Source organism: Camelus ferus, chromosome 1 (genome assembly GCF_009834535.1).
Source record: "Camelus ferus isolate YT-003-E chromosome 1, BCGSAC_Cfer_1.0, whole genome shotgun sequence".
Classification (NCBI taxonomy): domain Eukaryota; kingdom Metazoa; phylum Chordata; class Mammalia; order Artiodactyla; family Camelidae; genus Camelus; species Camelus ferus.
In genome coordinates, this window is record NC_045696.1 from 78,004,529 (window position 1) to 78,030,402 (window position 25,874).

Here is a 25,874-nt window from a genome sequence, read left to right on the forward strand (position 1 = left end):
TCTGACTATCTTTCTTTCCTTTCTCCCCTGAACACAAGTGTATGGTTGTGTGGTATAGTCTTGTAAAATCTCAATGTAGCTCTTTCCCTTCTCTGTGCTCTGAGTATAATACCAAGCCTCAGGGGGTAGACCTAGTATATTTAGTTTTAACTACTCCACTTACGTGCATAGTCAATAGTCAATTTACATAGCATCACTTCTGTTTCTACAATACAGAGCATAAACTTGCTTTACCAGCTAGCAGATCCTGGACTAGCCAATTGGAAAGAGATTAGACATCCAAGGCCTGTTGGGCTGAATTCATCACTTGACAAAAGGGAGACATGTCAGCAGTACCAACCGAAAGCTGAAAATTAATGCTGAGGGTTGCTTAACAAGCCTTGAGTCACACGCTTCCCAGTTCCAGGCACCGCTGCTGTTGGAAGGCTGCCCAGTGTAACAGCAGCAGCACAGACTCTGAAATCAGGGGCTGCTTGACGTGACCCAATGACAGGCCATCTGGGCACCTTATTTTCCTCAGTTATGAAACGTTAACAGCAATACTTGGGCTAACAATAAGCCTTGCCAACACAGTTTCTGACATTTAATAGATGCTCAATAAACCATAACCATTACTGTCATTATTGTTATTATTCTGTTTTTTTGAGGTGGTTGCTCAACTCTTAAAAGATGTTCCACTTTTTTGTATGCACTCCAATAAGGGTGGCACGCTTTCTGCTTCTAACAAGCTATTGAAACTTGAGCAAGCCACTTAACCCTCTCAACCTCAGTTTCTTCATCTGTGAAATGAGAGAGCTGGAGCGGTTCGTGACAGCCCTCACAGTGTGTGATTTTTAACCAGAGCACAAAATAACTGAAAAAATGCCAGTTTTCTCTCTGTGATTCTGTCTCAGAGTCATCGAGCCATCTTGACAGATTTTTTTGACCACTCACATATATAACGTATACAATGTTGACTCCACTAGAATGGCTAAAGGAAACCCTTAGTTTTCACAAGGCATCTTTTGTGAGGTGAATGTGCATTTTAAGTGAAAGAAAGAAAATTGCATTATCTATGGTGGGATGAGGGTAGAGTATCGGGGTGCTGACTTTGGGGGAGATGGGTAGAAGAGATAATATATGGAATATATATGACCTCATTAAGTAAAAGAATACATATATACATATTATGTGTATATACACATATATATAAATATTATAAAGATGCATAAAAGAGTGGCCATGGAATATCACTGAAAGTTATCTCAGTGTGGGAGAACTGGAGGCCTTAACTTTCTTCTTATTTTTATATACTGTTTGAATTTTCAGTAATGAATATATTTTATTTATATATTCAGGAAAATGTAATACAATTATATCCTTGAAGTAAGAAAAAGATGTACACATTATATTCAAATACGCAAAAAGAGCAACTTAAATGTTTAACTTTATTGCAGCTGACATATACTTTCTCATTAATCTCCTCTGTCCCTGGACAAATGGAGGAATAAATTTGTCAATTAAAAAAATCTCAGTCTGTTTTGCTTATGCTATTTTAGGGCGGGTTAATTTTCAAAGATGGGGTCTGGTTCAATGAGAAGCTTTTTTAATGGTCCCTGCAGGAAAGTGGGTCTGGTATCCCTACACAGATCATGTTAGAGTCTTCTAGCATTTTGCAAGCCTCAACAGCAATTTCCCTGTGTCACCTGGTTAATAAATGTCCAACTGGGAGTAGGGTATAGGTCAGTGGTAGAGCATATGCTTGGCATGCATGAGGTCCTGGGTTCAATCCCCAGTACCTCTGGCAGAGGAATGAATGAATCAATCAATTAATCACACTACTACCCCTTTAAAAAAATGTCCAACTGGCAACTGGCTATCAAGTCAGTGGATGCCAAAGACATATAAACTCTCCCTCAACTCTACTCTGAAGCTCGCATTTCACTTAAATTGATCACATCTCTTCTCTACTAGTGTACATTTTCTAGCTGTCAGTCACACAGCTTAGGCTGCCCATCAAAGACTCTCTGTCATGGTGCTATTGGGTCATATGGTGTCCCATGCTAGTTCAACAGATTCAAAGCTGTAACATTTCTCCTATGGGTTCCATTCCAAGCCGCATAAATGCTGAGAATATCTAACATCACAGTGGGACTGCTCTTTGCCAAACACAGGACACTGCCATTTCTCCTCCACTGCAATCACCATGTGAGATCAACTTGGAGTAGTACCTGCCAGGTGCTTTCTTTCTAAAACTCAGAAGACCAAAAACACCATTTGAGGACATGCTCTCTTTCCTTCCTTCCTTCCTCCCTCTCTCTTCCTCCCCTTCCCTCCCTCCCCTCCCCTCCCCTTCCTTTCTTTCTTTTCTTTCCTTCCTTCCTTCCCCTGTCTCTCCCTCTCTCTCTCTCTTTCTTCCTTCCTTTTATCTTTTCCTTCACCAGCAAGGCCCTTTCTGTCTGAAAGAGATCTTCCTTACCTCATATGCTTGTTCACCACATAGTGGCATCTGACACTCTGACACTGGGTCCAATATACCACGGAGGATATGGGAGAGAAATTGACCTCAAAAGGAAGATACTTCAAGAAAGTATTTTAAAATTATCCCTTTCATGCTTCTCTTTAATATTTAAATTAGCATTCACTGAGTACTTCCTAAGGATCACCTATAATATTAATCAGCTTAGCATAAATCATGGTTCAGGGTAATTGTGAAGAACAGAATCTATGAAGTACCAGCACTTTAGGAAACTTAACTCAGAGAACCTGAGCTTCAGTACTGTTTTTTGCAGAACGATGATAATAATCTCTGACTCACTTGTTTACTTTGGCACAATGTGGTGAATAGGGACATAGATTTTGAGCTCAAAATACCTGAATTCAGTCTCAGCTCCTCCACTCACTACGTAATTTGGGGGAAACCTATTTTATCTCTTTTTGCTTCGATTTCTTCATCTGGAAAGTGGGGATTAATATAAGCAATAATAATGAAAATATCTTTCTCATATTGTTGTGAAATTCAAAGTAAATACTTGTGCAACATTTATAACAGTGCTTGGTGCAGTAATAGGTGTTCAATAAATCATTGCTTTCCAGAATTATCTGAATATTAAATGACAAAAAATTAATGAGAAAACAGTAATTTTTGATGTTTTCTAAATCTAGTCTATTATGCTACCTGTTCTAAAAATATACTATCCATTTCTACTTCTCCAACATTTCTAGATAAACCAGGAAAAGTTTCCTCAAGTGTATTTTCACAATAGATTCATGTGTCAATAGTCCGTGATAATCAGGCAAATAACACACACTAAAATACAAACACGTACACATAACCAAAACTGTAAAGTCATACCTAAATTATTTTTCCACAATCCAAACAACTTGTTAAAGCAGAAGAGAAGGGGGAAAGGAAGAGTTTTGGCAGAAGACATGCTTCTCATAATCCCACCTGTCTGCTTCGGGCAGAATAAGCACACTCGACCAAGGAAGATCCCACTGTGAGGGGTGCATTGGGCACGGCTTTCGGCCCTTTCCACCCCTGAATTCCAAACCTGCTGCAAAGCTGGAAGAGATTAAATAAACCCCAAAAAGTGCTCTCAAAGAGAAGCGCTGATGATTTCATGCACCCGGTGAGGAAACTGCCAAATATAATGGAATCTACCTGGATGTCAACACATCAATGCTCTGACCTCTTCCTTCAGCACTAGCAGAACTCTTCTAAATTTTCTAAAAGCAATTCATGATCATGAGCGATGCTGGCAAAGAAACTAACAGGTACCTTATCAGTATTAAACTGGTGTTTTGCAGAACTGGATTTGAGACAGAGATGGCCTTATTTCAGAACTGAGATAAGCTCTGGAATCTTGAAGTGCAGAAGAAGGTTTTTTTTTTTTTTTTTTTAACCGAAAACTGGTTTTAATCGCCTCCTTTTTGCCTTTACAGATGAAAATGTAGGTCAATAGTGTTTCCATTCACTGTCTCTTCACATTCAATATGTTACTCTCTTTCTTGCCCTTCTACTGTCCCTTTTCACTTTAATACTTTAGTAACAAAAATTTTATTTTTAACATTGCCCTGCCTGACACCGGCAGTTCCTCTTTTTCAATCTCCCTTGCCTTCATTTTTCTAGTTCAATCATTGGGAATTAAAAAAAAAAAAAAAAAAAAAACATAACCACAAACACAGCCTCCAGGCAGACATGGAAAAGATTCATACAAGATGCTTGAAAGACCAGGTGGTGATCTAAACAGCACCATAAAAACTTAGATTGTAAAAGGTCTTCATTTCCTTGCTTAATTTCCATAATTCAGCTTTTCCTTGGTTTTCTGGCTATCAAATTGGACCATCAACACATTTCACAAAGTGACTTAAGCTACTGTACTTCATAGCAAAGCACTTTAGTGGCTCTCTAGAATTTAAGAAAAATAACATGGAAATGGGTTGTTGGTGGAGGAAAGCAGTGTTCTGATTCATTCAACCTCAATTTTTTCATCTGTACAATGGAGATACTCTGTACATCTCAGGGCATTTATAGCTTTGAAAGTTATTTGTCATGGGATAAAAGAGAAAGAATAGTGGCTGATATTTATTATTAACATAATTCTTGATGTGTTTTTTATGTTTATTATAGAAAATGTGTAGTTAAAATTATAAACTGTTGTTCAATCTGGGGCACTTAGAAGAAATAACATGCTAAACTTTACTGCACTAAAAACAAATGTGTGACTCATTGGTACCATATTGCATTGGACTTTCCCAAAGAGATTAAAGTATAAAGCACAATTTCACTCACCCAAGGAGATTAAACTCAGGCAAAATGCAAAACTGTACCTGAGGATGGTATCAGTGGTGAAGTTTGATTAAGCACCAAAACAGAAGACAAATAAGAAAACATGGAGTCTTAAGATAGAAAGAAAAATAATGGAAAACATTTATCTTTTAATTCATTGTTATTTTTGTTGGCTTTTTCCAATGTGCGTAATTTAGAAAAGTCAGAGTCACTATTACAGTTTAGTATGAATGCCTATCTTGGGCAACTAACTATAAAATATGTAGAGGACTTACTGAAATTTATTTTGTTTAAGCAGAACTCTGTATTATTTGGGAGGGTGGGGCTGGTTTAAAATATCTCTATGTATCAATATTTCTCCGTATATACAGTTAACTCTGAAAGTGCAGATTGGGATGTCAACCCTCCATGTAGTTGAAAAATCTGCTTATAACTTTACAGTCACCATCTGTATCTGTGGTTTTGCATCTGTGGATTCAACCAATCACAGATTGTGTAGTACTGCGAGACATGTTTATCAAAAAAAATCCACATATAAGTGGGCCTGAGAAGTTCAAACCTGTGTTGTTGTTGTGTATATATATATGTGTGTATACACACACATATCCAAAGAGAACGCTAATGGTTCCCAAATACCAGGAAAAAATACTCACTTTAGCACTGGAACAACAAAGCAGTATTGGCATCAACATTAGTAACTCCTCTGCCTACAGAATAAAATACTGCCTACACAACCAAATGCACTGTGGTCTGGCCCCACCTACTGTTCCATCCTCATCTCTCACTACTCATCCTGCCACACACTATCACAGAGTACCTGCTTCCCCTTATCTCAGTGCTTGTGACTGAGTAGCTCTTCATCTGGAATACACCTCATTTTGACCTTAGCTACATTCCTTTTGTATCTGACATTTCTCTTTCTAAAAGCCTTTCATCCAAAAAAATCTGATCAACATCTCCCACTTATCTTTCAAAATTTAGTCCAAACTTTATACGGGAATGCAAGGTACCCAGAATAATCAAAACAAGAACAAAGTTAAAGGACCCATACTTTCCACAGACTACAAAAACTTAACACAGAGTTACAGTAATCAAGGTAACATGGTGTTGGTCTAAAGACAGACATATAGTTTTTTTTTTTTTTTAATTGAGTTACAGTCAGTTTACAATGTTGTGTCAATTTGCAGTGTAGAGCACAATTTTTCAGTTATACATGAACATACGTATATTCGTTGTTGCATTCTTTTTCACTGTGAGCTATCACAGGATTTTGTATATATTTCCCTGTGCTATACAGTATAATCTCGTTTATCTATTCTACATATGCCTGTCAGTATCTATAAATTTTGAACTCCCAGTCTGTCCCTTCCCACCCACCTCCCCTCTGTCAACCACAAGTTTGTATTCTGTGTCTATGAGTCTGCTTCTGTTTTGTATTTATGTTTTTTTAGATTCCACATATGAGCGATCTCATATGGTATTTTTCTTTCTCTTTCTGGCTTACTTCACTTAGAATGACATTCTCCAGGAACATCCATGTTGCTGCAAATGGCATTACGTTGTCATTTTATGGCTGAATAGTATTCCATTGTATAAGTATACCACATCTTCTCTATCCAGTCATCTGTCGGTGGACATTTAGGCTGTTTCCACATCTTGGCTACTTGTAAATAGTGCTGCTATGAACATTGGGGTGCAGGTGTCTTTTTGAAGTAGGGTTCCTTCTGGATATATGCCCAGCAGCGGGATTCCTGGGTCATGTGGTAAGTCTATTCCTAGTCTTCTGAGGAATCTCCATACTGTTTTCCACAGTGGCTGCACCAAACTGCATTCCCACCAACAGTGTAGGAGGGTTCTCTTTTCTCCACATTCTCTCCAGCATTTGTCATTTGTGGACTTATGAATGATGGCCATTCTGGCTGGTGTGAGGTGATATCTCACTGCAGTTTTTATTTGCATTTCTCTGATAATTAGTGATATTGAGCATTTTTTCATGTGCCTATTGATCATTTGTATTTCTTCCTTGGAAAATTGCTTGCTTAGGTACATACATAGTTCTTTGTGTACAGAATTGAGAGTACATAAATAAATCCTTATATCTATGCATAACTGATTGTCAACAAGGATGCCAAGACATTCTAGGGAAAAAACTGTCTTCAACAAGTGGTACTAAAACAACTGGATACATTCAAAAGAATAAATGCAGACACCTTCATCATTCCATTTCTAAAACTTGACTCAAAATTAATTTAAAAAAAACCAAAGTATAAGAGCTAAAACTGTAAATTTCTTAGAAGAAAACATACATGTAAATCTTGGACTAGGCAACAGTTTCTTAGCAATGATGCCAAAAGCATGTGTAGCTAAAGAGGGAAAAAAGATAAATTGGATTCCAATAAAATTAAGAACTTTTGTGCCACAAAAGACAATAGTAAGACAGTGAAAAGACCATGTACAGAATAGGAGAAAATATTTATAAATTACATACTGATAAAGAGCTCATACCTCTTGACAGTGAAAAGACAATAACCCAAAGAAAAAATGGGCAAAAGAGCTAAACAAGCATTTCTTCAAAGAAGATATATAAACGGCCAATAATCTTATGAAAAGCTGCTCAACATCATTAGTCATTAGGAAAATGCAAATTAAAACCACAATCAGCTGGCACTTTATAACTAAGATAACCATAATTTTAAAAAACAAAACAAAATCAGAAAAATAACAAAGGAAGGCAAGGATGTAGAACAACTGAACTCTTCATTTGTTGCTGGTGAGAATTTAAAATGATGTATCTTCTATAGAAAACAATTTGGCAATTCTTCCAAAAGCACAGAGTTACCACACAACCTAGTAATTCTACTCCTGGGTATATACCCAAGAGAATCAAAAGCCTATGTTTATATAAAAACTTGTATCTGAATGTGTGTAGCAGCATTATTTGAAACAGTCAAAAAGGGAAGAAAACTCAAATGTCCATTACCTGATGAATGCATAGACAGTATGTGGGATGTCCATAAAATGGAAAATTATTCAGCCATAAAAAAGAATGAAGTACTGACACATTCTGTGATAGATCAACTTTGAAAATATTATACTAAGTGAAAGAATCCAGCCACAAAACATATAATTTCATTTATATGAAATATTCAGAGTATGGAAATCTACAGAGCCGGAAGCACGAGCAATGAGGAGCGACTCCTGATGGGTACAGGGTTTCTTTTTTGGAGTGATGAGAATGTTTTGGGGATTAGACAGTGGTAATTGTTGCAAAACTGTAAGTACACTAAAAGAATTTGTGAACTGTACTCTTTAAAATGGTGAATTTTACACTATGTAAATTATCTCAATAAATTTAAAAAAATAACATAGTCAAAGCTACACATCCTCTGTAACTGACTTTTTAGGCTGAGAAAGGTGTCCATCCCATTTCTGCAGCACCTTCTTCTTTTCTGGACTACTGCCACATTCTTTTGTAATTACTCCTCATATCCCTTCTGGATTTTTAGCTTCCTGAATAAGTAGCCTCTTCTTTTGCCTCCTTGTGAATCAACTTATAATAGTCACTTGAGAAATGCTCACTGATAGAATAACAGAGGGGGCACCCTCAGGGCATATAAATACATCTTGCAGAGAGAAGTCCATAATCATGTGTATTTGTGTTTTGGTTTTAACGTGTGTATGTGTTTTGTTTGGGGTTTTTTTGGGGGGTTGGGAAATAATTTGATTTTTTTTTTTTTTAATGGAAGTACTGGGGATTGAACCCAGGACCTTGTGCAAGGCATATATTCTACCACTGAGCTATACCCTCCCCATTCATGTGCAATTATATTCTTTCTCTACTTCAGCAATACTAAAAGATTGCTAATAAGCATCTTGAATAGTATTCCAGGAGCTTGCTTCTATAACCAAGAGGCCACGTGAAGAAGCTAATCCAGCACAAAGCTACTCCTAAAACTCTCTGCTGAGAACTGCCTTCTTTATGTAGAGCTAAGACCTAAGACGGGACAAAGATTTGGACAACTGTTCTAGGCTCTGATAAGAATTCTTTGGGTAAGAGAGGGTCAGGAAGTAGCAGTGGGCATTACCCCAGCCCCTGAGGGCTGCTCGACGGTGAAGGAGCAGTCAACACAGCACACACTCTGAGACTGCACAGCTCACTTACCGATAGCCTTGTTCACCATGTTGATGTAAATCACCTGGCCATCCCTGCACTGTAAAGTATAGCCTAAAGAAAGTCATATTTCATCATCATCTACTTCCATTATATTCAAATGTGACTTTACAGCAGTTCTAATTATACCATAGTTACTTTCATGTTTATAAAATTTGCAGCATTTCTGCTATGTCTTATAATGAACTACCTACTAAATGGCAATATAAATTTTGAGTTAACATTTGCCAAAATGATTCCTATCTTATGGCTTGCTCTAATTTAGAGAAGAAAAAATAAAAGCATTAGAGATTCAGCAGTGATTGTGTAACATCATATGCCACGTACTTAAAACTCTCTAAAGGCTAAAAATAACTGCCCACATAATTTTAGATGGTTAGTGGTATGTTGAGATTATCTTTCTTTCAGAAAATGATACAACTCTTTGCTCAAGTATCATCTCAGTGCTCAGATTTTTAACACATCTCCTTATTAGCTTTGAATCTTTCCCCCTAAGAGAATTTTATCACCCAAATTATATTTTCCTTCTTTTCCCTCTGAATATAAAGTCTATCCAAATAGGTTATGGATGCCTGAAGAAAAATTTTTAATCTGGTTTCCTTAAGTCCATAAAGGGGTTTATCTAAAAATATTTTTAGGGGATCCATAAATCCTCTGAAATTATAGGCAATTTTTAAAAGTATGTTTTTATATATGGTTATTTGGAGAAAGGATAGCATATTTCTCCAAGCTGTCAGCATCTCAGGTAATGATCACCATTTGCTTTTTTGTGCCCATTCTCACAAATTTTATTCACTCTTTCGTTCAAGAATAGTATGTCCACAGTATCAAGCTAGACACTATAAGGAATTAAAGACAAACATAAGACATCATTCATAGACTCAGGTATTTAAATCATGCAATTGAAGAGACAAGTCTGCTACTTCCTCATTTTTATATGGGACAGAGTGCATTCCTGATCTTCAAGATCCCTTCCAGTGCTAGGAATCTAAAATCTAAATCTAAAATTGTGAATAATGCAGCAGTGTATATGAAAAGAGAGAAAAAACACACAATGCAGAACCTTTGCACCTTTCACACCGCACTCAGCCAACTGAACCTGACAACCAGAACCCTGAAGATAGCGAAAGCGAAATCACCCGGCCCAACCCCTCACTTCACACAGGCTCTCTACCTTTTGATTAGTAGTTGTAGTCAATGGGTGATGTGACTGTCACTATTTGAAATACTGACCGTGAGATTTAACTTTATCCTCCTGAAGTCTGCTGAAAAATGGTTTTGAACCGCGTGCCAGCCCAGCGTGCCAGTACAGCCGTGCCCATGCCCCTGGGTCCCTCTGAAATGCTAGAGGCTGTACTCAACACTGTTTCAGGGAGTCTTGCCAACTCCTCCTGCCCTGTGTCTAATTACCAAGCTTGCACTTTGTACAACACCAGCGCAGTTCTGGGCTGCCTTCCCTTGTTTCTGTGCATCACCTTGTCTAGTGCAGCCCTGGGTAAGGACGCACTTCTTGCCCACCTGACTCCCTCTTCACCTCCGTTGACTTGATGGTGCTGTAAGAGCTCAGCCCCAGAGCAGACACAGGGCCAATCCGAACGCCATTTAAGGGGAACCCAAGGAGGTCTTGCACTCCTGTCCACATTTTAATGGCTGGGCTTTACCTGGAACCTAAAACTCTTCATACCAGTTCCAGGAACTTAGTTCCTGGTGTTTTTCTCGTTCCTCTCCCTCGCCTAAAGTGATAACCTGCCCAGCACCTCTGTTCTTATAAAACAGGGACTCTGCTATGATTCTTCATTTCATCATGAGACTGACTGCTGAACTCCCATCTTGAGGATGCCCCAAATTCCCAGCTTCTTGCCATTACCACTACAACCCTTTCCCTGTACCTTCCCACGTAACTCAATATAGAGCCTTTGCCTTCAGCAGGCTTTTAAAGTTTTGAGTCACAGACAGAAAAGGGCAATGATTAAAAATCTGTATCAACCATCACTAATTTTAATTCTTATCATAGGGTCTTTGTCTCAAGTCTTGTCCTCTCTTAGGGTCAACCAAATACAGGCTGTCCAACTTCTTTCTTTTAAGAACGTTTCTCCCTTCTCTGGCTCCCACCATAGAATCCTCACATATTGTTGTACGTGGAAACACTCATTTACATGAGTTACTAGTGCAGAAGTGGTGAGAGTCATTTCTTTTATGAAGGACCAGAATTAATTAATTAGGCTGGGTTCTATAATTTTCTCTCATCAGGGCTGATGCCCTGGTTAGAAGAACTTGTTCAAGTGATCATACTATCAAGTTATAAGCCAAAAAAATGTTACTCAGACCTAATCAGGAACAGAGACTAGTGAGCTATCATAATAGGCACTGAATGGTAGCATTTTTTTGTTTTTCTTCTTGAAGATGGTGAAAATAAAGGCATACTGAAATTGTGTCTCTTTCCTCTGTACTTTTTTATGATAAAGTCAAAGAAGCTGTTTCTAAATTTTCTCTTGCATCTGTTTGCTAGGGTTGTTATAACAAAATACCATCGAGTGGGTGGCTTACAGAGCAGAAGTTCTATAGGCTAGAAGTCCGCGATCAAGATGCCTGCAGGGTGGGGTTCTTCTGAGGCCTCTCTCTGTGGCTTGTCGATGGTCATCTCCCCCCGTGCCTCCACGTGGTCCTGCTTCTATGTTTGTGTCCTATTTCCTCTTCTTAGAAGGATACCAATCATATCCCATCCAGTGCCCTCATTTTAACTTAATTATCTCTATCTAAAGATCCTCTCTCTAAATCCAGTCTGAGGGCCTGGGGGTTAGTACTTCAACATATGAATTTTAGGAAAATACATTTCATTCTGTAACACCTCCTAACTAAATGTCACCTGGATTCAATGGTCAAATATATTGGAAAATCTTAGTTTTAATCTAAATAGCCATCATGCCACCCAGTAAATACCTGTTATCTTGTGTAGTTATTCCCGGCAACCCTTTTACTCTCAAAAGCATCCTGCCTGGACTATGTGTGATATAGTTACCCTAAGTCTAAAGAAAGCCTTTTAGTTTTGTCCAGTTTTCCCTAGTGTACTAGAAGCCATCCCAGAAACACCAACATCACTGAGTAAGGTTACTGAATATTGAACTGGCCTGTACTCAGTTTAATATTCATCAAAGCTTTCTTGGAATATTGAAATGACTGAGACTTTCACAGAGTTTCTCTGTGAAACACACAACTTAAGTGTGTTTGTGGAGCAGGTGAATACTGCAATGAGATGCAGTCTAAAAATAATTGCAAAAAAAAAATGCACATTATATTTTTGACCTCTAGCATGAAAATGTTTGTATCTGAATTACCTTAAAAACTCTCACTTAATCATTTTTCCCAAAATAAAACTGCATTTTCTATTCTGTCACTGAAATGGGGGAAAAAAATCACCTGAGGGACTGGTTAGAGAAGGCTGCTTATGAATTTTGTTCAAATTTGTATTTTAAAAAGTAAGATTTTTGAACATGGTTAGCAATGAACCAGAACAGATCACACTGAGTAGAAGATTAGTTGGGATACACTGATTTTCCAGACTATAGACTATACCAAAAATTCAATTACAAATCTAATTACAACTTTAATTGTTAAACAATCAAACAGATGATTTTTTTTGTAGCTAGTTGTTTGTTTCCTGCTGACTCAAAAGCAGGTGCACCTGCAGGTGTTAAACTTTGCCATCATATGTGACATAATCAGCCCTGGCCTTTCCTACCTTCTGGATTACTTTTTACACTATATCCCAAGCTACCAAACCTGTAAAAGCTGAGGTACAAACCATACATCTCTGCGTAAGGGCATAAAGCTGGGGAAGGATTTGCAGCAGGAAGGGGAAGGGGCAGGCGCTTCAGGCCAGCAGTCCCACAGCAGGTTTGACTGAATGATAGTCCTGCCAGATGCTCCTCTGAAAATGAACTCCATGGTCAAATAAATTTGAGAAATCTTCCTGACTACAGTGCCTTTGGAATTTTGGGGAAAAAAACAATACAGTAATAATAGGTTTAAAAGTTCTATAGTAAAGAAATCTGTGTAGCTTAGTTTAACCCTCTATTTCCTTAAAAATTTTACTGAATATATTTTTGTAAATGTTATCAAGTCCAAAACCTGAGAAATTAACAGGAAGGGTAGGGAAAAAAGAGAAGAAAGGTCTTCCAGAGCTCCTGTGTCTAACAGAAAGCTCTGAGGATACTCAGTAATCACACAGGGATTTATGTATGTAAGTCACTGTCTTTGTGACTATACAGGTAGTGTCACTTCATGGAACTGAGGTATCAAGCAAAGAAAGTTCATTACCTGACTTATTTCCACCAGACAGAGCTAGTTTGACATGCAAAAGAGGTCCCAAAGTCTGGCCTTTGACTTATTACAAAAGCAGTCCACATTTATATTCCTCAAAAGTCCAACACTGAGAAGGCTATATCTCAAAAACATAATATTCCAAAGTTTTAATTTTTCAACTCTTACTAAAGAATTTAGAACTGAGTGGCCGTTGATAGGCAAAACACGAGGAGAACACATTTTTTCATGTAGGATGCATCTCTCAAATGAAATCGTATGGGACCGAAATTTACAATACCAGCAGTTTGAAGCAAATGCAATAACACTTTAAAGTAGCATTACAAGATTTATTTTTACATACTTAAAATTCAAAAACTCTTCAGAGAATACTGCAAATGGAAAATGTTTACTTTAGGAGCACTCAACTATGTTTTGGTTCAACATTAACCCATAAAAGAATTCATGAAGCATACCCCACATGTGGTTCTTAGAGTCTGCTGTGTAAATAGATTTTAAATAATTCAAGTGGTAAAAAAGACAAACAGTCTTCAATTCTCCAAGATTATATACAGAAACAGTCTCATGGATGATCTAAAACAGCAGACAACCACCACATTTTGCATGAAATCACATTGTTTTAGATATTTACTCTGCAGCACTCATCCAAGAGCTTTCCTTAATGATGGAAACACTCTGTAATTGTTCCATGTGTCTACAGAGCATGTGAAGTGCGAGGAGTATGACTACATCTTATGTTTTACTTAATTATAATTAATTTAATTTAAAATTGAATAGCCACATAGGCTACTGGCTTCTACATTGGACAGTGTAGCTCTGGTCCTTCTAACTCATGACCAAGAATGGAATTAAAGACAAATATCTGGTGGACATTGTAATATCCTGTCCAGATGTTCCAAGGTGATACTCTGTTCTGTCCATACCTGCCGCTGTGAGTCCTATCAGCAGGCAGTCACCAGCTGTTACACTTTTCAGGGTTGGCCTGGGTCACAGAGCATCACCTTGCCCAGTGATGTGACTTTCTTGGGGAGGCACACATCCAAAGACTGACGGCAGATGAGGCTCAAAGCCTGGTCATGTGGTCCACTAATGGACAGTTCTGGTAGACCACCTATCCCCAGTGGTGCCCTGCTGTGTAGTTCCACGTTCCCCTCTGGCCAGTCCCGCCTGTGCCCCTGCTTTCTCCTAGGTGCTGATCTCAAACAACAATCCTGCCAACTAAACTCTCAGTTGCTACTTCTGGAGAACCTAACCATCGACAAACTCTAAGAAGTAGTAATGGAAAGATTTTTAGAATAACTGCTAAATGAAAAAAAAAAGTACCAACAAGTTTACATTTCATGTAAAACTGAAGGGAAAAGAAGGAAATACACATGTATCTGCTTAATTTCTACACGCACAAATACAGAGAAGACCAATGGGAGATAAGTGAACTGCGGTGGAAGAGCCGAGGTGGGAGGACAGTGACACTTAGAGCACTCACTTTGTGTGATTTTGACTTTTGGAACTATGTTCTATTTTACACAAAAAAGAGAAAAACTAATCAAAATGAAATATAAATAGAAATGAATGAATTTAAATATATTTCAAATAAATAGCAGCCACTAAAGGGGGAAATAAAGAACTAGCCTAATTTTTTGATCAAAGTCTTTTTACCGCATGTCTTTGGTTCAAAGGTCAAATGCAATATATATATATATACACACACATATATACACACACACACACACACATAAATACATAAAACAAAGTAAACTTTCTTTAATGCACACATTGCACCCTGTATTTGTATAGTAAACTTTCATATGAATGGTCAGTACAGGTAACATATTTTAGCATATTTATAAATACCTAAAATAAGATAATAAGTAAGTATATTTAGGAAACAAATGATTATTAGTGAAATCCAATATCAAATTCATAGGGCTGCTGCTAATGCAGGGGATTAAAATAAACTACGACAATAAATTGATAATGTAGCCCATCACTTCTGTTGGGAAATTTAGAAAGATCTCATTTATATTCTTCTACCACCTCCACAGTTTCCCTCCTACAAAGTATGTAACTTATGTTGCAACATCTCACACTTCAGTTATTGCCCTTTGCAATTTATGTATGATGTACTATGACTGACAAATAGGCAGTTTTGTATCTTGGTTTATTTAGCTATTTTTCCATCTGAATTTTGATTTAGTTTATACTGAATTTGAAGTGAAACTCTAAGGAAACCAAGTATTTCTTTATTAGCATAGCTTTCGCAAAAGAAGAAGAAAAGCATATGTAGGTATCTATACACACACACACGTAACAAAGAGGTGAATAAAAACAGATTGTTGGAAAGACCAACTACTACAACCAATTAAATGTCAAAAAGCTGGATAATCTGGAAGGACTGGATAAATCCCTATTTAATACATAATCTACCAAGACTGAATTACGAAGCAACAGAAAATATGAACTGACAATTTACCAGTAAGGAGACTGACTTAATAATTAAAAACCTCCTCCCTCCCCCAAAAAAGTCCAGGATCAGATAGCATCACTGGTTAATTCTACCAAACATTTAAATAAAATTTAACACCAATCCTTCTCAAACTCCTCCAAAAAACAGAAGAGGAAGAAATACTAAATTCATTTTACAAAGTCAGCATTACCCTGATGCCAAAGCCAGTTAAGGACAACACATACACACAAAAAATTACAGCCCAATAGTCCCTGAGGAACACAGATGCAAAAAAATCTCACAAAACAGTATCAAACTGAAGTAAGCAATATACTAAAAGGATCTTATATAATGATCAAGTGGGATTTATTTCTGAGATGCAAAGATGGTTCCACATACACAAAGGATAAATATATGATCATCTAAATGGGTCAAGGAAAAGCACTTGAAAAAAATCAACATCCTTTCAATGATAAAACCCCCAACAAATTGGATATAGATGGAATATAGATCAACGTATTAAAGGGCACATAAGACAAGCCCACAACTAACGTCACACTCAATACTGAAAAGCAAACTTTTCCTCTAGGGATGAGAAACAAAACAAGGGTGGTCACTCTCTCTGCTTCTATTCAGCATAATACTGAGTTGCATGAGTTCTTTACATATTTTGAATATTAATCCCTTATCAGATATATGATTTTCAAATATGTTCTCCCATTCAGTAGTTAGTCTTTTCATCTGGTTGATGGTTTTCTCTGCTGTGCAAAGCTTTCTAGTTTGTTGTATTTCCAATTATTTTTGCTTATGCTGCCTTTGCTTTTGGTGTCAAATACAAAACATCGCTGCCAAGACCAATGTAAAGGGTCTTACCCACTATGTTTTATTCTAGTGGTTGTATATGTTCATGTCTTAATTTCAAGTTTCTTTTTCATTTTGAGTCAAGTTTTGTGGATGGTGTAAAATAAAAGTACAGTTTTGTTCTTTTGCATATGGATATCTAGTTTCCCCAGCACCATTTTTTGAAAAAACTACCTTTCCCCCATTGTTATTCTTGGCTTCATTGTTGTAAATTAAATATATATGTGTGTTTTTATGAGCAGCTAATACACTACATGGCATACTGATTTTCTAAGAATAACCACTCAAAAATGTTTCTGAAAGCTATGATCTTAGACACTTCAACAATAAATTGGAAATTTCCAATTTTTTGGAACCAAGAAATCTAAGAAAACTTGTTACCAAAATAATATTTCAAAATGAAATTTAGATTTTTTAAAAGTAGTTTGAATTTAAACAATCTATTTTTCAATATGTTGCAAAATAAGCTTTCTGAAAAAAATTCACACTGTGTAATAATGAGCTCCTCTTTAAATGGTTCTCAGAAACTGTGTTGAACAATATTTCATGTAAATAGGAAGGATTTGGGACACATACAAGAGCCACCACTGACAGTAAAGTAGTAAGAATACAGACACTTATTTTTTCCCAACCAAATGACAAGGCATTTCATGCTGTGAATATCTAACTCCACTTTGACAACTAAGCACATATTTATATTTTCTGCTATTCTAGTTTTACACTGTCTCAATTGATTTAGTGCCAACTCAAGTCAGTCTTTCAACATGTGTCCAGGTAACTGGACCAAGAACATCTGGTGAAGACTTGCCACAAATTACAGTGATATGCTTTATTCTTTGAATGCTTTTGGTTGGCAGAGGTGATGTTGAACAGACAGTAGGTAAACAAACAAACACATCCACTGAATTGTAACACTAGGAATACTAAATAAACTGTGTCGTTTGATACACTTCAATAGAGTAAAACGATGGAAACGATTTTCCTCTCCAGAATTTAAAACAAAAAGAAAACAAAAACAGGATTTTAACAGAGAAGGGGACAAAGACAGAAAGCTTTAAATCAGGATGGATTTCAGGAAATCGGGTATAATGAGAATCAAGTCTAAGTCAAGAGAAAAGAAATATCTTGGGTTTCAGTTAAATAGTAGCCCAGAGATTATAGCCAGGCAGTTATCTGGAGACGATACTAAATTTAAAATCTCCTCGTAGCCTACAGAGTTTTCAGAAGATGTATTATTAAGGGAAATAATACAGAAAAGGAATTTCTAACTCCTAATACCATCTCTAGTCCTTCAGATGTCTGACAATCTTAATGCCTAGAAATCGGGATAGGATTTTCTTTTCTATGTTTCAACATAGACAAAATCGAATACTCCTTAATGACATTAAGCTCTCATTTCTCTGTTTATGCTCACCCCACAGATTTTTTGTTTTGAGCTTTACCTTATGTACCAAGTTAATGATTTTAGGCCAAGCACAACTCTGATTGTAAGTGATCACTGGTGTTATAATTGTAACTAGATACTGTAAATGTCAGTTCTCATGCCCCATTTATCTGAGTCCTTAGATAACATGATCACGCTTCTTGTGCTCCAAGTGTGAGAATAAAATTGTGCTATTTATATGCTAAAGTCTCTTAGAATTCTAAAATTATATGGTTCTAGGGAATAAGGTTTGCTTGGATCATAGTTTAATGTAGTTAAAACACTCCTGGCAAGTTGGTGGAAGCAGTTGTAATAAAGTTTGATAGTCTGAACATTTAATCTTTGAAATGTTTGATAAATTATCAAAGGAATTAAGAGACTAGACTTCTGATATCCTACTATCTTAAATGGAATTTAAAAGTGTTTTGAATCAATGCAATCTCTGCTCTTCTGAGTGGTGAAAGAGATGCAAGAGAGTTCACAGAAGCATTTAAGGAGAAAAGTTATGTTTAAGTGTTTCTACATCCTTTTTTTTTTTAAAGTATAGTCCAGGATCAGAATTATCAGGCAAGCAGTCGTTATTAAGAGAACAACTTATTCCTCAACAAGCGTTTACTCAGAGCCTGCCGAGTACAGAAACGGGGCTGAGGATGCAGAACACATATGTTCCTCAGTCCTGATTAGTGTGGAGGCAGCGATACAAGATGCTGAAAGAACACTAACGTGAGGTCACAAAGTTTAGGTCAGTAGCCCCAGTGGTCAAATTCAGATGTTGCAGATAAAGAAAGGTACAGATTCTCTAGCTCAGTGATCCTCAAAATTCAGCTGCATCAGAGTTACCTGGAGAATTCATTAGAAGATAGATGACTGGGTGCCTTCCAGAGAGTTTCTATTTAAATTTAAGGTGGAGCTCAAAATTTTGCACTTCCTTACAATCTTGTGAGGCATGTAATAGTATAATCCTCCTTTTTATTCTATAAAGAATAAGGCTCAGAGTAGTTAATTAACATGCCAAATGAAGCTAAAGGCTCATTCTTGTTAAAAGAATGATGAATTATTTTCTGTGTTAGAGGGGCAAAGATTTTAAAATTTTTTTACTCTTTGCTCTGATTCAATCATGATCAAGAATTATTTGGATAAGCAACAAGACTTATTGAGCAGAACTATAAGATCATGCATTTGTTTGAACAATCCATTTGGGTTATGCATTGTGGAAGAGTGTGTTGATATTCTTGGTTTTTGTTTTTTTTTAACTACTTAAACATATATAAAAATTGTGGTATACTTTCCAGCAGTAAAAGGGAATAACTAATGTCTGTAACCATGAATAAATATCACAGACATTATTCTGAGCAAAAAATCTACACACAACAGAATACATACCTTGTGTTTCCATTTTTATGATGATCTAAAATTGTGTACCATGAAAATGTGAAACTGGTGGCTAGCTGGTGTTGGTGACAGGGAATTACTCTGAAGTGACTCAGAGAACCTTTGGAGGTGACAGGAATGTTCAAATGCAGAATAGAGATGGAGATTACATGGCTGTATCCTTTTGTCAGTTAGGATGTATCTGTTTCAGTTTATGTAAATTTTACTTGGAAAGGTAAGTGGTGCTATGGGGTATGTGGGGATGTACAGGCAAAACAGAAATGGTAGACTGCAGATAGCCAATGAAGCTGGTTGAGGTAGATGGAGGGTTCATTGAGCTATTCTCTCTATTTTGTACACATTATAAAACAGACAAAGAGAGGATTCAAGATAGTAGCATAGGAAGATCTGAACTCATCTCCTCCCACAGACAAAATGAATCTACAACTACACATGGAATAAATCCAGTGGAAAGGGACTTGGAAACTGGATGAACAGAGCTTCTACAGCAAAGTGTACAAGGACAGCATGAAGGTGAGTAAGCGAGGCAGAGATATGATCTCAACAAGGGAAAAAAAGAAAAACACATCCCAGGCTCAGAAATCCACAACTGTGAATAATCACAAACGTATGGATCTTTATCCTGAGGAGCAATGGGTTGAGCTCCACATAAGGCATCTCAACCCCTAGATCCTGCACAAGACAAACAAGCCCCAAAACACGGCTTTCAAAAGCCAATGAGAAATATGTTTAGGAAAACTACAGAACTGCAGGGAATGAAAAACTTCTTCTTAGAAAGGGCTTACAGGCAGACTCCTTTAGCCTGAAAATCAGCACCAAACACCAGATTGGAAAGCACATGAAATATAGGTGAAGGAGATGTACTGCCTAATCTTAAAGTTTCTGCTAGAAAGTAACCAGCTGGGGCACTTAAAACAGACAACTACTTACAAGAACGTTATTTGTGAACTTCACAGTGACCATAAGGAAACAATTTATATTAAATACACAAAGGAAAATGAGAAAGAAATCTAAATGTAACACTAAAGAAAACCACCAAAACATAAGGAAGGAAAGAAAGAGAAGAAAAAACAGAAAACAATAAACAAAATGTCAATAAGTACATATCTATCAATAATTACTTTAAATGTAAATGAACTAAAGTAGCTAATCAAAAGACAGAGGGGCAAAATACATTAAAAAACAAGACTTATCTGTTATCTAGTTAAGAGACTCACTTCATTAAGAAATGACACACAAAGAAAGAAAATGAAGGGGTGAAAAAATATATTCCATGCAAATGGGAATGAAAAAGCTGGAGTAGCTATACTCATATCAGACAAAATAGACTTTAAAACAAAAACTATAATAAAAGACAAAGAAGGGTATTACATAATTTAAAAAGTGTCAATGCAGCAAGAAGATAAAACATTTACAAATGTATATGCACCCAACAGAGGAGCACCAAGGTATATAAAGCAAATATTAATGGACTTAAACGGAGAACTTGAAAGCAATACAATAATAGTAGGGACTTTAACAACTCACTTACATCAAGTTCATATCAATTCAGGCCTACATCAGGAAGCAAGAAAAATTCCTAATAAATAAGCTATCTTTACATCTAAAGGAACTAGAAAACAAAGAACAAATGAGGCCCCAAATTAGCAGAAAGAAGGAAATAATAAAGATCAGAATGGAAATAAATGAAATATAGACTAAAGAAAACAAAAGAAAACATCAATGAAACTAAGAGCAAGTGATTGGAAAAGATTAAAAAAAAGTCAACAAGCCTTTAGCTAGACTAACCAAGAAAAAAAGAGAGGACACAAATAAATAGAATCATAAATGAGACAAGTTATAACTGTAATCAGAGAAATACACAGGATCACAGGAGACTACTACAATCATATGTCAACAAATTGTACTACTTAAAAGAAATGGATACATTTCTAGAAACAAAGTCCCTAAGACTAAATCATGAAGAAACAGAAAATATGAACAGACCAATTATTAGTAAGGAGATTTAAACAGGAATCAAAAATCTCCTAACAAACAAAGCCCAGGACCAGACGGCTTCATTAGCAAATTCTACAAAACAGTCAAAACAGATGTAATGCCTGTTCTTCTCTCAGTGTTAACACAAAATGTTCAAAGATGATTTAATACTTATCTTCCAAAAAACTGAGGGGGAGGGAAACCTTCCAAACAGTTTACAAATCCAGCATTACCCTGATACTAAAACCACACAAGAACACTACAGAAAAGGAAAATTACAGCCCAGTATCACTGATTAACACAGATACAAAAATCCTCAACAAACTATTAAAAAAAACCAAAAAAACAAATCCAACAATACTTTAAAAGGATTATCCATCATGATCAAGTGGGATTTATTACAGGGAAGCAAGGATAATTCAACATCTACAAAATAATCAATGTGATACATCATATTAACAAAATGAAGAATCAAAATCATTTAATTATCTCAAAAGTTGCAGAAAAAGCATCTGACAAGTAACTGTCAACCAAGTAGATATAGAGGGAACAAACCACAACATAGTAAGGCCATATATGACAAACCCACAGCTAAGAACATACTCAATGATGAAAATCTAAAAGCTTTTTCTCTGAAATCAAGAACAAGGCAAGTATACCACTCTTGCCACTTTTATTCAACCTAGAATTAGAAATTTTAGTCACAGCAACTAGTCAATAAAGTAAACAAAAACACCCAAATCAGGAAGGAGTAAAACTGTCACTATTTGCAGATGACACTATATTAAACATAGAAAGACCCCACCAAAAAGATGTTAGAACTAATAAATGCATTCAGAAGTAAGGCTGCAGGATACAAAATCAATATACAGAAATCTGTGGCATTTCTCTACACTAATAATGAACTATTAGAAAGCGAAGTTAAGAAAACAGTTTCATTACATCAAAAGAATAAAATATCTAGGAATAAATTTAACTAAGTAGGTGGAAGACTTGCACACTGTAAGACACTGATGAAAGAAGTAGAAGACACAAAATAAACTGACAGTATTCTTCAAGCATCAAGTTAGTAAAAGAAAAACCGAGGAATTGCTTCATTTTGAAGAGGGTTAAGGCTACAACACATAAAACGTTCTCTCTGTTTGCAATACTGTAATTTATTGAGACAAAAATCTATTACAGACTTTTCAGGAAGTTTTATTTCAAAAAATGAGTAGTCTATAACTTTGGGAAGATAAAAATTTTGCTTTTTAAAATATGGAGTGTTAAGTATTCTTCACCTTTACTAACCATTGATTACTTTAGGTAGCACGTACTTATAAATTACAACCTTGTAATGCTTACAAGAATAATAAGGAATAACAATGAACTTACCAACACTTGGATAACCAGGCGTAGAAGGGTCTCCTCCTGGATTCAGTGACACCATGAAGCTAAGATTTGCAGTCTTTGGTAAATCACAGGGGTCAATATATAGAAGAACACCTCCAAATCCAGCCTTTTCCAATAAGGAAAGCTAAAAGAGGAGAACAAATTGTTAAAAATATCATCATATGCATTAGAAGTTCATATACTGCTATTTCATAGATGGGACTAAGGTAAAGTGATGCCCTTTTCTGTTTTCCTTTTAAAATAAGCAGACAATTCAAATTTCCTCACTATCAAAGCCCAGTCAGAGAGTTATCCTACTGACCTCTTTCTTTTCTGTCTCAACAATATTTAAGCTGCATTCTGATAGTATTTATATTTGATTTCAGTCGTCAGCCTTTAGAATTCCTCCCTTTTTTAATTGTCCAAGTAGATCTGGATGTTTGTACTTCTGTGAGTTTAACAAAAGATCTGCCACAGATAAATTTCAGTCGTAAAAGAAGAGCTGTTCTGACCACTGTCATGTCCTTTCCTAGAGCAGAAGACATCCAGGGTATTTTGATCTATTTCCTCCAGGGCTGAGGCTGTCACAACATCTGCTAAAATGCAGAAAACCTTTCACACTGTATGGCAACAGCCACTGTCCTGAACTCCTGAGGGCCGCCACTGTACAAGTCACTCTGGTCTCTCTGCCCTGGATGTCCCAGACAGACCCCTAAGATACAGCAACTAACAAGGATATACAGAACCACGGGATGGGCCTCCTGAATGGTCAGCTCCTGTTCTCTCTGTCATTCAGTATTTTTAAAATAGCCCCTGATTACCTCCTATGAATATACTTAATGCAAAGTTTCCTCTCTGTTCTTCAGTAAGTACACCATAGGTAAGTATGATGGCACAGATAAACTTGACATCCCAGATTCTCTTTGTTTTAACTCGTTAAATTAATTTTGGGGGGTAAAGATCTTATTCACTGTAGTGTGACTTACACAATATAAAAAATAACCATGATTTGCTAATCCTATTTGCTTCCCAGGAGAGAAGAAAATTAGAAGGACACTAGGGAATAACGGGAGAGTATGACTCAGAGTCCTGTTGAGTAAACGTAGTTGCTGCTCATTGTATGACTCTAGTTAACACCTATATTTCACTTTCCAGTTATTGTTTATGTGGCATATTCAGTTTTACAGTGGACTAAGCAAGGTAGCAACTTGTGTCCCAGGCTGGACCACCCCATGGGGTTAGAAATCATGTTTATCTTTTGTACCACTGTACACCTTGCATATACAGCAGGCACATAGTTAAGAGAATTACTGAATCAAAGAATGAATGGGAAAGATGCCGATATGGCACAATAGTTACTCCTGAAGAAAAGAACTCTGAGAAAATATTCAGGAGGTACTTCTACTGGAAAAACAAAACATAATTGTAAGTATAATATGATCTAACTACATAAAGGAAATAACATGTAGAAAAATACAAACTGACACGATCTAAGTATGCTACATTAATGGCATCTTTCCAGTGCCTTTGTTCTGTATTTTCCATTTTTAAACAAGTAATGAACAAGTATGAATTATCTTTGTAAAAAGAAAAAAACTAACATTGAGAACATAAGCTAAGTATAATTGACCAACATGTACCTTCTATAACAAACCACTCTGATCAACTTTTTCTTTTCCATCAGTGTTTTAATGAAGGTAGGGCAAGGATTCAGGGAGAGAGGAAGAATGAGAGACAGAAAAAAAGAAAATATTACGTGAATAAGAGGGCCATATTTAAGACTGACTTTCCAAATGCTCAGACTGAAGTCCTTGAAAGGCCTTCTAATGTTCAGATGCTGAAATTGCTAGTCTCTAAAAGAATAATCAATGGAATGATTTTGAATATTCTGCTTATTGCAGGAAAATATATCAAGAAAAAATATGAACTTCTCTCAAAAGCAGTTTTAAAATATTAAAAAATACTCTTATTATTAAAGCAATCTGTGACCATTAGTGAGTAAGAGACACACATACACACACACACACACACACACACACACACAAAACCCCAGTGTCCCATTATCTTACCAGTCAAGAGGTAGCAAATGTTAACATGTTGGAGTTTTTAGACCCTTTTATTGGGGCTTATGCACATCCATACATATACTTACAAAATAAAACCACCTACAAAAAATACTATTTTGCAATATTGTTTTTCACTTAGTGTATACTAAACATTTGTCCACGTTGATATGTATAATTTTGTATCATTTTAATAGCTATATACTATACACAAGTGATGTAAGTACTACTATAAAGAAAGGTCACCAAATGTTATTTAACAAACTATTCCTGACTGTTGATCACACAAATTATTTTTAATTTTTATAGTATATTGCAACAAACTTCCCTTTGGTTAAATTACTGCATAAATAACTATTTTCATGAAATATATTTTCACAGGTAGAATTTCTAGATCAAATATAGTAACTTACAGTGAAAAAGAATATGAAAACGAATGTTCATCTAAGACTGAAGCAGTATGCTGTACACTAGAAATTGACACAACATTGTAAACTAACTCTACTTCAACAAAATATATATATATATAAAAACTCCTGTGTTCATGGCTTTTTTATCCACTCATTTTCCTCCAGAAAAGCTCTAACAAGTTATATTCTTACCAGTAATATATGTGAGTACTTGTTTCCCCTCAAAGTCACCAACATTGAATATTACTACTTTTCAAAACTATTTGTCAATCTGGCCAAAATTTATTCATTCAAATTTTTAAAAATTACTAATGAAGTTACCTTTATTTTTGCTTGTGATTTTGACAAATTGCATATTTTCTTTTGAGAATTACCTGCTCCTGAAAATTATTTTTATGATTCTTGGTCCATTCATCCATTCACAACTATATAATAAGTGTCACTTTGGTGCAGGTAACCTGCTGTCATTGGGAGGTGGAGGTAAATATGACAAGGTCTCTGCTCTTAGGAAATTCACTTTGCCAGTGGAATGACCCACAGTTTTCATCTTGAGTGCTAACTCCAATTAACTGGTCATGAATAGCCATCTGGAGAAGGACTGCGATGCCAGGTTCAGGGCAGTGGGAAGTGGTTCCATGAGAGATTTCTGCTATGGACATAAGAAAGAAGTGG

At 36.3% G+C, this 25,874-nt stretch overlaps 1 protein-coding gene across 11 annotated transcripts in view; it reads right to left on the bottom strand.

The window, feature by feature from the left end:
* The window catches only part of NAALADL2 (N-acetylated alpha-linked acidic dipeptidase like 2), a 1,180,690-nt gene that overhangs the window by 429,522 nt on the left and 725,294 nt on the right, over window positions 1–25,874 (bottom strand). For all 11 annotated transcript variants that reach the window (XM_032484091.1, XM_032484056.1, XM_032484093.1 and 8 more), the window contains one exon: window positions 22,733–22,874. In XM_032484091.1, coding sequence (XP_032339982.1) covers window positions 22,733–22,874 — 142 coding nt within the window. The remainder of the gene's footprint in view (window positions 1–22,732; window positions 22,875–25,874) is intronic.